This window comes from Triturus cristatus, chromosome 8 (assembly GCF_964204655.1).
Source record: "Triturus cristatus chromosome 8, aTriCri1.1, whole genome shotgun sequence".
In the NCBI taxonomy this organism is placed as follows: domain Eukaryota; kingdom Metazoa; phylum Chordata; class Amphibia; order Caudata; family Salamandridae; genus Triturus; species Triturus cristatus.
Genome location: NC_140591.1, coordinates 931163683 through 931176610, shown reverse-complemented (window position 1 = coordinate 931176610; position 12928 = coordinate 931163683). Strand labels below are relative to the sequence as shown.

The following is a 12928-nucleotide window of genomic DNA, read 5'->3' as shown; positions in this document are numbered from 1 at the left end:
ATGTTATATGAACAAGACTTGGTTAGGCAAGCTGCCATGATATGAAGAAATGTCCACAAACAGCACATTTCGAGGGGTCTCTCATCTAGAAGACTAGATTGTCTTACAATGAGATACAGATAAAGCATGCGATCAGTAGTGTTTTCATACTTCCACTATAACATGAATTATGGTAGCCATACAAAGGTGTTCATTGCATTGCAGACTCAATATATCTAAATTACAGACGTGTCCCTAGGCTACTTATTTAATACGGAACACCTGCACTTTCAAATAGGGGTATTTCATGACTTACATGTGGCCCAAACCCCAGTAAAATTGAGAATTTCTGACATCTTCGTGATGCTTTGAATGATGTTAAAGGACAGAAAATCTGGGGCATGCTCAAAAGGGCTAATAAATTCAAAGCTTGAATCCACCTAGAAAATCACCCAGATTTTCTCCAAATGCCAGGTCATAGTTCACTGTGGAAAGCCAGACAGCAACGTCGAGGGATTGTGCCAAGGAATCCTCCAGCTGCCAATGGCTGAGCATAGTTATAGACTCTACTCACTTTATTGAGGACTCACAGATCCTTCTCCAAGTCTTGCTGAGCAGTGGGTGAGCGAACAGCTCAGTGACATTGCACTGTGCAGATGGGTAGTGGCTATGGGAAGGGGTGCTTAAAGCCCAGTGACTTATTCTGCAGCTCCACATCCATATGTACATGATTGACCTTGTCAAGAGCAGCAAAGAATTTTAATCCTTAAAAAACCTACAAGTAGATGCCTGGATGTAGGTTTTGAATTTTGACGTACAATTTCTAAACACATTTATTTGGTTTCCTATATTAGTAGAGTTTCACTGCTTTTTGCAATTAAATTAATGTACCAGATGTGAGTGCTTCGGCAGTTTGCAAAGCATTAATAGTATTCGCCATCTGCTTGCACTGGGGCAGGATTAGACGACTAAACTTGCTCCTATGTCATTTTTTTTCCTGGAGTTTTATATAGCACAAACTTGACCTGAAGGTATCAGGGTGCTTTACATGAGTACCAGTGGCGTTACACAAGAGCACATTTATTTTTTTAGGCACGGGGAGATAAAGTGATTTACCCAGAATCACAGGATGTTGAGTGTCAATGCAGAGACTCGAACCTGGTTCCCCAGATTTGAGATCGACCGCCTTAGCCATCAGACCACATCCTCTCCCCAATTTGTTCCATTGTACTCCAGGACCAAGTATGGCACATAAACCCTGCCGGTACTTGTGGTTCAACAAAAGCACTCTTGTGCTGTGGTGCTGCTTCTAAAAGTGAGCTGGTCTCTAAATATCATCACATAAAGGAATGAATAAGATGATGGGGAAGGAATTATTTAAGTTGGTCCTAAAACTTTGCAATAACTGTTAGTGAGTTAAGACCCTTTATTTGCTAGGAACTGGAGAGGCCTGAAGACAGATGAGAACAATGGAATCTTGGAGACAATGGAGTGCTTCAGGCTGCTAATGGCTGGTAGAAGCCCGGAGCTCCAACATTCCAATGTTTGTTCACAGCTGGTGAGACCTTTGTTTTACAAATTTGAACATTCTGCCCTCTAGGGGGGAATGTTCTAATAGCCTTAGAGCTCTTCGTAGCAGGCTCTACCGGCCATTAAAGGCCTGCTCCCTTGTTAAAGGACTTTGCTTGTGGCTCAGGCCCTTTAACGCTGGTGCGGGCCTTTAATGGCTGGTAGAGCAAGCTACGGCGGGCTCTAAGGCTATATGAATGCATTCCAGAAAGAGTGTTGGAGGGCAATATCAGTGGCAGAGTTCTAAAGGCCTTGGAAGAGAAGCTGTAATCATAGAGTTAGCGCAAAGACACAACTGACTGCTGATTTCAGAGTATTAAAGGCAGCAGAGAAACAGACCAGTGAAATGAAACGTGGAACGCTCACTCTTACAGCAAACATTGTTTCAGTTTTACACCACCTGTATCCCTTAACTTTGCGGCTCAGATCCTCATTAGAACCACCTCTTCCAAAGATCACAAAGATATGTCTGTCAAGGCATACGGCATGCTGATTAAGTACCTGTTTCCACCACAAACCGTGAACAAAAAAAAGGATGCATTAATTATCCATTGATTGCGTGGAATGGCTGCATTACCAGTTACAGCAAAAAGAAAGCGGTGGTGAAAATACACACTCATAGTCTTCATGGTCAATAATAATTAAGGTCCACCCCTTTCATCACCCTAAAATGTACCCCTTAAAGGGCATCACCAATGATTCTACGAATCTTAAAACAACATTAAGAAATGGTCCTCAAGTGCAAATCTTTAACTAAACATATATCAGCACACAGTACAGTACTATGTTGATTGTCGCTTGAATATATTGTTTATATTTTAGTGTTTGTGCTAACTGAGAAGCATTTGTTTCAGCTAATAAAGTTGCCAATGTTTTTTTTATCAAATACACTAGTATGGAGAGATGTGCTAAGGCCCTAAAATGTCAAAGATTGATCTATTTTCCAGTGGAAGGATCCTAACTTTCATTTGTGCTGCAGCGAATGGTACCCATGGACAGACAGGTATACCAAGGCCGTTAAGTCCTGACAAGAAACAGACAAGAACACGTTCAAGGCACAAATCGTAGAAATGTTGTATTTTCCAGCGTCTGGGGTGCTTGTGGAATATGGATTATGTTGGACTGTGGTGTGCTGCCCTTTCTGTTCTCATAGCGTGATCTACCCTTTATCTTTTCAGTGTGTACCAAACTGTGTTTGGTGAAGGGGCACGAAATCCAACATTTGAGGTTTGTGTATCATTAGAGGAGCCGGATGCTGCTGCACATCCTAGAAGGAAGCTTGCCTCGTGCCTTTTCACTAGTGATAAGCCCCGGTTCTGCTGATATTTTAGTGCAAAACTACTCCTGATAGTATTTTTTCAAGTTACCGATACAATGAAAATCTTTTAAAATGTGTCTTCTAATTAATTGTCAAAGCGATTTGTTAAAAAAAATTTCAAGATAGTTGTGTGAAATATGTCTTATTTTAATCGTCTTTTAATTCCCCATTGCATTTCCTTTGTAATCATTCTTGTTAAACCTTGTGGCCAATCTCAAACAGATCTGGTGCTAATTAATTATACTGAAGCTACACCTCAACATTCGTACTTCCTCACAAATCCAAAATTGTATTTTTGACATTTCACTGTTAACATGCCAACATTTCTGGCCACCATTTCATTATTCAACATTGTCAAAAAGGCTTTTATTATTGTTATTATGGATCTAAACAACCTGTAATGAGTACATCTATTCGAGAAGTTCGTCAACATACAATGTAAAATATCCTGGAAACTTCCTTTTAACATATTAAACTCAGTTTAGCTAAAAATCTGAAAAATAACAGAAGTCATTTTTTTTTTTTACAAAAAAGAAGCATGACCTTTAAAGAAATCACTTCACAGACAGTTACTCGGAGTTGCTGCATCGTGATATAGTGAACATCTCAAGCGGTACCATGCCCCCTAGACAACAACAGCCTGCATCCATTCTTCACTAGACCTTACTAGATAGCGTTTCTAAAATAGCATAATTTCACCTAAGTGAAGTCACGAGAACACATCAACTCAAAATACAAATCAGGAGAACACTTGCCACGTCTTTGAAAGACTAAATGCTGTTTTCTCTCCATGGCATTACACATTTAAGCATCGTGAGACAAATTGATTCATAAAAGCACTTAACATTACATTTTAAAACAATAATTTAAGAATTTTAATTTCGAAATGGCCCCCTGTGGGCATCCTGAAATGCAAATCACTAGATAAGTAGCAATTTCGTTTTCAATATTGTACACCGTTAATTGCAAATGTGTTATCAGATGGTTCTTGCAGTACATAAAGCATGGCTTCTACATCTTGCACAAGACGCTCAAGCTAAATGGCAAATCATCAAGTAATGTTTCTAAAATTCATCCTCTCCCCCCATCCCAAGACGCAATCATTTCGACAATCCCTTACCTTGAGATTCTTCGTGTATTTTGCCAGGTCCATGGTTACAGTTTCACTCTTTATACTTGCTAAATTCCCCTCCGCCTCAGTTAGCCACTGGGTAAAGCTCTTTAAGTCATAGTGAAAGTGCTGCCATTTTTCTGCTGATTTGTCAAAACGCCTATTTATTGAGAACAAAAGAAGACAGACACATTTTCTGAAACCATTTTTACCAAAACATTCTAAAAGCATAGTTAGTGTTAACTTAGATAACACAAAATCTTAAATGAGCAAATATTAAGATTAAATTACTCACCAGAGAAAACTTATTACAAGCGGAATAAAAACAGTATTAAATCATTTACTGAATGTAAGAAAACAGAAATGAAAAACACAAATCCAGCAGATGAAAGCAAAGCGCATGCACAATGATAAAAAAAAAGAATTCCGAAATTTAAAATCCATTTATCCTTCTGCAACCCCAGGCTTTCCTGAACATTGGGCCTGATTATGATGGCGGTGGAACCGCCACCGTCAGGCTGTCGGAGGTTGTGGTCCCACTGCCTTCAGACCCTAATTGACCACCCGCCATATTAATATGGCGGGCAGATGGAAGGTGGATGGAGAGACCAACCGCCATGGATCCGACAGGCTCCTTGAGCCTGTCAGATTATCGGAGGGACTGCAATCCCTACAACGATGGCAGTGCCTGCTCAGGCACTGCTGTAGGGATTACAATGTCCTTTCTAAAATAACCCGCCATGAAAAGGCAGACGGAAAGTGACTTGGGGGCCTGTAGTGGCCCTCCTTTCCCCCAGCCCTCTGATATGGGCCTCAGGCGTGACATATCCGTGAGCCATGTGGCAGGCACCACATGGTGCCAGCCACATAGTGCAGGGATATGCAAAATGTGTTTTTTTTGTATTCAGGCGTGTGCTGCAACCCGCAGAACATGCAGCAATACAAAATATACACATTGCGACTGCCTTCAAGGCGGTTCGATCTTAATACCGGTAGCGGGACTGCCGACAGCTGGTCGGGCGGTCTCATTCCTGACAGGATGGCGGTCAGACAAAATTCCGAACGCCTTCATAATAAGGCCCATTATGGTACATGATTTCGATTTACAATGATTTAAAATGATTTGCACATTACGCAAAGACAGGAAAGTTGCTTAAAAAAAAAGTCCTCACTGATATACGATGAAATTAGGGAATCAACCTTTTTTTATAGATAGGAAAAGTATGACTGTTTGATGACTTGCACACTTTCAGGATTTACGAGCATTGTTTGATGACCAGCATGATTCCTGAAGTGCCAAAGAAAGGGTTTCTAATATAAACTGGGCATAAAGCCTCCTCAAATTGTAGGAATCCATTTAATTACATTTCTTTTCAAAACACCACAGAGTTTTAACTTCTAGAAAACACTTTTCAAATGCAGTGTTGCCAAACTGCAGTAAAGTCACCCATTTTAAGTGTTTCAAGTTAACCAGATTCAGGGAAATATATCCTCAACTGGAAAGCAATTTGGCGATACTGACATATAGTGCAGGTTAAGGTCCTCAGACATTTTTTTAATATAGTCGAGACACAGGAGGCATAAGAGTTCATCTACAGGATAGACCTTATGTCAGATGACTAAATATACACTCTCCGCTCGATGAATCCACAAGCAAATATATATGAGATTCACTTTATGTGTGGAAATATATTTTCAGCAAAAAAAGATTTACACATTTTTCCAGTTTCAAGGTATTCATAGGCGTTCCCTCCTCCCCAAGTCAATAGTTTTCAGCTGTGACTGAAGACTAACATTTTACAAATCACAGTGGCACTGACTTCTGCCCCATAAACGGCACAAGCGATTACTATAGCTTGGTCCTTGTGAAGAAGTACAGGGAACAGTGAGGTTCTGGCATCAACTTCTTTATTCAGGCTTCAGATACAGCAAGGTCCCATCCACAGGACACCCAACAGCAACTGGCACTGAACACTTGGCAACCGGTACCAAGTACTCTACATTCTAGATTTACAATGAGTGAGTATTCCACAAGAAGACAGCTTGCTGATACATAGAAACAGATAAGGCAAATACTACACACCTCCCCCCCAACCTAAAGTAAGAGAATGCTAATAAAAAACAAGAGAGACTGAGTAAGCTATCCAGGAATCATAAGGCTGGTGAATTACAAGAACATGAAAATTATATTCAGTACAAAACATAATCGCGTAGAGTTGCAGGAGCTCTAAGCTTGAGGGACTTCCTACGCAGTGGAGCAACAACCTTGGGTTGAGTAGACAGATCATCTTCATCAGAGGGTTTGTTGGAACATCTGGGAGCAACTACAGACATGGGAGCAATCCTACTCAAATTCCAAATGCGCCCATCATCTAGCTTCACAGCATTGTGAAATAGCTTGGTCACCCTGAAAGAAGGAGAGAACTTCGCATCAGGAGACTTCTGGGAAAGCGTATTTTCACATGGTCACCAACACGCACTTTCGTGTGAGCAACAGCATGACTGGCATCAAAGTTCACTTTTCTTTTGGCAGACTTGACATACTGGAGCGCCAACCAATGGGCATCCTCCGGATTCACAATCTCAGCACCTTTTACTCTCATCCAAGACTGAAACATGTAAGTGTTGGGGGTGCGGCCCCTAAACAGCTCAAAGGGAATTTTCCCAGTGGTAGAATGAGGGGTCACCCTGTAGACCATGACTCTCTCAAGAATTCCAGCTTTCCAGTCCTTACCCTGCTCTTTAGCTAGCTGGATGATTCTTTAAGCACACGGTTGAACCTTTCTACCATTCCGTTACACTCGGGATGGTAGAGAGAGCAACGCTTGTGCTTAATCTTTTTATTGGCCAAAAACTCCTCATCTCCTTTGACCCAAGCTGGACACCATTGTCCATCATAGGAGATTCTGGAAGTCCTTCCCTGCAGAAAGCGTCATGCAAAAATTTTGTAATGTCTCTAGTTTCTATACTTTGCGTCACCTTGATCTCAGGCCATCTTGAGAACATGTCAAAAAGAACCAGGACTTAGGATTGACCTGTTTTACTGGAAACAAGCCCCAAGAGGTCTAAGGCTACCTCTTTCCAACATCATGTGGGTGCTTCTCGTATAGTCATGGATTGCACACTAGTTTTGTACACCTTATCATAGGCATTGCACTCTATACAATTTCTTATCATTCGCTCCACAAGAATATCGATACCAGGCCACCAGAAGTGTTGGTTTTGGAGATCCCCTGGTGTCCTTGGTGAGCTATATGGACAATTTTCGCTCTAACTGAAGAAGGAGGAACGAGTCTAGTGCCTCTCCAAAGCAACCCTTCACTCACCGAAAGCTCATTTCTAACATTACAGAACTTCCGGACACTTTCACTCAGGGTTTTAATGCCAGACCAACCCATGGACACCAGCCTGCAAACTTCATGCATATCCACATCACTCTTCAAGGCGTCCTTCCATTCTGTCTCAGAAACTACTCCCGCCACAATTTCGCACACCTTAAATTAATCAATTTCCCATAATATTTTGGGATCCAGCAGGACTTCCTCACCCTGTTTAGGCACCAAGCGAGATTGTCTGCGACTTTATTGTCTAGCTCGGGTATGTACTTCACTACGAAGTTGAAATCTTGTAGGGCAATCACCCACTTACATATTCTAGAGGAGACTGTGTTTAGACCTTTCTTGCAGAACATGTCCTTTAACGGCTTGTGATCTGAATGGACGACAAATGAACTGCTTCAGGTAAACCGTTTCAATTTCTTGATGGCCCAGAAAATACACAGTGCCTCCTTCTCAATTACGGAATATTGAAGTTCTGGACCAATGAGAGCCCTGGAGAGGAACATAATGGTGACTTCCTTGCCGTCCCTTCCTTGTTTAAGGACTGCGCCTAAGCACTTTGAACTAGATTCAGTGCTCAGAATTGAGCTTGAAGAGGTGTCAAAGCTCTTAAGGGAGGGAGCAGAACTAAGAGGTTTCTTGACGTCCTCAAACTCCAACTGACACTGTGAAGACTAAAAAATTCTTACCCCTTTTATTAAAAGAGATCTTAACATGGAAGTGCGACCGTGGAACAAATTTATTGCAGTATTCCGCCATCCCCAAGAAAGTGACTAACTCATCTCTGGACTGCAGAACTGAGAGTACCTCAATGGTCCTTACTAGACGATCCCTGGGTTTAACCCCACTCTCCTTCAAGCAGTGGCCCAGGTAATCGATTTCAGCGAGATTGAATTTGCATTTGTTTTCACGCCAATTCAACCCCCTTGCACCAAATCGCTCGAGAACAGCCCTCAGTCTCACATTATGTTCTTGTTGAAAGGAGCCATGAACCAGAACGTCATCCTGGTATATTTTAACTCCAGCCACACCATTCAACACGTCCTCCATGACTCTTTGGAATACAGAGGCTGCAGAGATGAGGCCAAATGGAAGACGTGTAAATTTGTATGTTCCAAAAGGAATTATGAAGGCAGTCAGGTTCATGGACTCCTCATCATTTATAACTTGATGGTAGGTTACCTTGAGATTTAGCGGGGAGAAAGCACGTGTTTTCCTTAGCCGAGCTAGCATCTCCGTGATGTATGGTAGAGGGTACCTGTCAGCAACAACTTCACGGTTAAGAGTACGGAGGTCCACACATAAATGTACTTCTCCAGAGACATTACGCACAAGGAGCACCAGAGCCAACCATTCAAACGCCTCGGTTTGAATAATGATTCCCTCTTTCTTCAACTTCTCGAGTTCAGAGCGCATTAACATCCGAATGACCAATGGTACACTGAGTACTTTACATGTCATAGGAACAGCATCAGGCTTTAGTGTAATTTTATGAGTATAACCCGAGAGGCAACCTAACCTCTAGTTGAAAACTTGTTTGAATTCAGCACGTAAGGTACAGCTTGGATCAATCTCACTTGAAACAATATTCAAAGAGGTCGGATGTGAAGAGATGTCTCTGGGGACAATGCAGGGATCCCCACCAGGAACCAATGACAAACCCAGATCAGCTTGGTGAAACCAACTAATTATGCCATCGCCTCTGCAGGAGATATATATTTTACCTGCAGTAAGCCTTCCTCTGTATTCAATGTTGTCTATGAAATAGCCAAACAATTTTTTGGGTTGTCCACCGTAAGATAGGTGCTTAGATGTCAGATTTGTAGACTTTCACTTTCCCATGCAGTTTCGCGTCAAAGAACTCTTTATGAATGAGGGAGCTCTTTGCGCCGGAGTCAAAAAGCATTCTGATATTGCAATCATTCACATGTACCTCATCCACAGGCCCCTTACTCTTCTTATTGCCATTCTGTAGTGAGACTTCCCCACAGTGTAGTTCATCATAATCAGAATCGTTTTCATCCTCAAGAGAAACCTCTTTGACTCGTCTGCCCTTCTTTTTCTTTTGTGCCCTACAAGCTTTGGCTAAGTGACCAATTTTCTCACAATTGAGGCATTTAGAAAAGAGGGCAGGGCAGGGCATGACTTGTCATGAGCAAGATGACCGATCATGTCACATCGATAGCACTTTATCTTGGAGTTTCCTTTGAGTTTGGAAGCAGAAGAAGGAAGGATGAGTTCACGCTGCTTCCAGGTAGGCTTTAGTGTAGGCTTTGTGTATGTGTGGTTCTTCGTAACAGAGTGAACTTTCTCCTCCAGGACAGCATTTTCCTTTTTGAGGACCTCTACACAAGCAAGGGAGTGTTCTATTCTTTTGGCTATAGAGACAACCTCGTCTAGCTTTGGGTCATCTTTCTGCCAAAGTTCATCTTTTATTTTCTCAATATTGCATCCTAGCATAAACTGATCACGCATGCGCTCTTCAAGAGAGCCATCAAATTTACAAGTAGCACCAAACTTGCGAAGAGCAGTAATATATGCCTCAACAGATTCTTCATGCTTTTGTACTCGTCTTCCAAAATGGTATCGCTCTAAGATGGTGCTAACTTTCGGAAGATAGTGCTTATCAAGTTTTTTTAGATAAATCTCGAATTCATTGAGATTGGCTGATTCACTATCACCCAAGTCAGGAAAATGCTCAAACACCTCTTGACCCTCTGAACCCAGACAGTGCAATAATAACGCTGATTTTCTTTCTGCGCTTAGTGATAACGCACACACTTGTGCATAGTTAAGAAATACTTTTTTCCATTTTGACCAACGTATGGGAGGATCACCGGGGTTAGAGAGAAAAAAGGGTGGAGGAGTAACGTTTTGCATTTTGTTAGCAACAAACTTGAACTATTAATAAAGAAGCAGTGTAAATTATTTAGTTATTTAGTAATTGTAACTACGTTGCGAGTATCATCACACAGTCATGACTGTGAAATAAGGTTATGGAAATGTTGACAACCAACAAATGAGGAAGTAAGCTGGGCGTGTGAGTGTGGTTGACAAGCAATGAGTAAGTAAGAAAGCTGTTTGTCAGGAGTCAGGTACAAATGTTTTGATTAACTGACAAGCAAAAGGTAATTGATGTAAATGCTGTGCACATCAGTGTAAATTAATTGCAGGTAACAAGTTTGCTGTGTGCAACCAGGCATAAGTAGATCAGAATAGCTGTGCGCATCAGCGTGTTGTGGTAAACTGAAGAAACAACGTGCAAGTTGATCAAAATTGAGGTGTGTGTCAGTGCGTTGCCTGAAATGGACGATCAACAAAGTAGGACGCGTCATCAAGAAGATTAAAAGTTTCTGTGTATACGGAAAGTTGCCCAGCAACAGCACGTCACGCAACGTAGGAGTTAGTCGATTAAAACTTCTCTGCGCGTAAGCACGTTGCTGGAAACAGAACATCAACAAAGGGCGTGTCAACAAGGAGATCAGAAGTTTCCGTGTATACAGAAAGTTGCCCAGCAACAGCACATCGCGCAATGCTGAAGTGCGTGAAGGATTACGCAACATGAGGTATCAAGAAGTAATGATGTAGGCCTTCTCTGAAACAAACAATGGAGCTTGTTACAGGAACGTGACAGAGACCTTCGCATGCAGGTAACAATGCACGTTTGAAAAATGCTCTGTGTTGCGCTCAGACGCATTGGACAATGAGCAAGGCTTTAGTAAAATGTGATAAATGCTTCAAAAGCGCTTTAAGTAGTAAAGTCTATTCAAGCTTTTAGAGTTGTTTGTGGAGTGCTAGAGTCAATAAAGTCAGGTTGTCCTTTGTTGAGTAAAACGGGAAGGTAGAAATACGGAGCAGTGAGGCTTACACAGAAAGGCAGTTTATAAATATTATCCTGAGCAAGCTTAGCGCGCACAATATCTTTGAATTGCAAGGCACAACTTTGATTGTGTTGGGACCTTGGCTGTAGATTACGTGACTGCTTTCTTCTGAGGTGAAGTGTTGGTCTCGGGTTCAGGTTCTTCACTCGTCGCCAGTGTGAAGAAGTACAGGGAACAGTGAGGTTCTGGCATCAACTTCTTTATTTAGGCTTCAGATACAGCAAGGTCCCATCCACAGGACACCCAACAGCAACTGGCACTGAGCACTTGGCAACCGGTACCAAGTACTCTACATTCTAGATTTACAATGAGTGAGTATTCCACAAGAAGACAGCTTGCTGATATATATAAACACATAAGGCAAATGCCACAGTCCTCCTCCAATAGAGCACACTGCCACTAGGTCAACTTCATCACTGAAAAATGTCCTCTTTATTCTATATGATGACACTACAGCGGCAACCTTTGTCTTAAAAGCATTAGGCTGACCAATTGTTTACCACATCCCAAAAAGGCATAAAAGTTTTAAGTTAGACCTTTAAGAAGATCATTTAGAAGAAATTAAAAAGGAGTGATGCCAAAATACTCACATGCCCACCAACCAGAGCTTTTAGAAAAGGGGCATTGTCTTCCCTTCTAAGGTGAATTAAACCTTTGTAAAAACCTTGGGAAAATATTTAATAAGATTCCCTGTGTCAACATTAATTTCACTTAATAATAAAGCGTTCCAAAAAAGTGGAATCAAACAATAGATTAAAAAACAAAGGAAGGGGGGGCGTGGCTAGGCGCCCGACGAGATGGCGGCATCGGCGTGAGGCTCCGTCCGCGCCAGAGGCTACGGTCAGTCTACGAGCGCAAAACGAAGAATGAAGGGCAGACTTTCCTTTCGGAAGGGTCCTGGAAGGCTTTGAGCCCCTCTTCGGAGACGCGGTAATCTTCATGTAAATCTATTCAGCCTTTCACTCCCGGTCGCGGCTTTGCATCGGCCGCGACCACCATTTTGATTGATGTGCTCGTCCTTCTTATCAGCAATGCGTCTATCACGCATTTCACTCCTGGATGCCGTACTGGCCCTACCATGTCTTTAATACTTCTGGAGTTTCGATTGCCAGGATTTTTCAACGTTTGGTGAACATTTCCATTGCTATTTGACATTTATGGCTTTTTCACTCTCCTCACATATGGCGGCCATTTTGAATTTTTTAGTCTGCAAATCCTAGCTTTCTGGAACTGCTGCTTTTCTGATTTGGCACTTTCTCCCATCAAATTTTCATCTTGACTACTTTCCACATTTTCACCCGTTTTGAACCCGTATTTAACCCTGTGACTTATCTGCGCCTGTCTCTGGTTAAGCTTTGTGTATCTACACTTCGCAGCCGCATCTATGGCTGAAGGCTCTGGCAAGTTTCAAAAGCGTAACTACATTAAAAACTCTAAGCTCTTCACGGAATTGGCTCTATTGGAAGCCTCTCAAACTCCTTCTATCAGCGAGACGGCGCCAAACATGGATTCCTCATCACAGTCTTCAGGAAAAGTTACGCCTAAGCGTTTAAAAAAAGACCCGCCTTCGCCTCCCAAGTCTTCTTCGACCATCTCGATGGAGCTACTTCTTGAGGAGATACGTGCCCTGCGTCCCTTCATGGAAGAAACCAACGCTAAGCTGCAGGTTCTCACTGACAATTGGACCCGGATGGATGAACGAGTGTCATCGGTGGAGCGGGACGTCTCTTCT

The 12928-nt window shown here is 42.1% G+C and overlaps 1 protein-coding gene across 14 annotated transcripts in view; it reads right to left on the bottom strand.

Moving 5' to 3' along the window:
* DMD (dystrophin) overlaps positions 1–12928 on the bottom strand; it is a 7596173-nt gene that overhangs the window by 3679501 nt on the left and 3903744 nt on the right. For all 14 annotated transcript variants that reach the window (XM_085622447.1, XM_085622454.1, XM_085622449.1 and 11 more), the window contains one exon: positions 3987–4137. In XM_085622447.1, coding sequence (XP_085478573.1) covers positions 3987–4137 — 151 coding nt within the window. The remainder of the gene's footprint in view (positions 1–3986; positions 4138–12928) is intronic.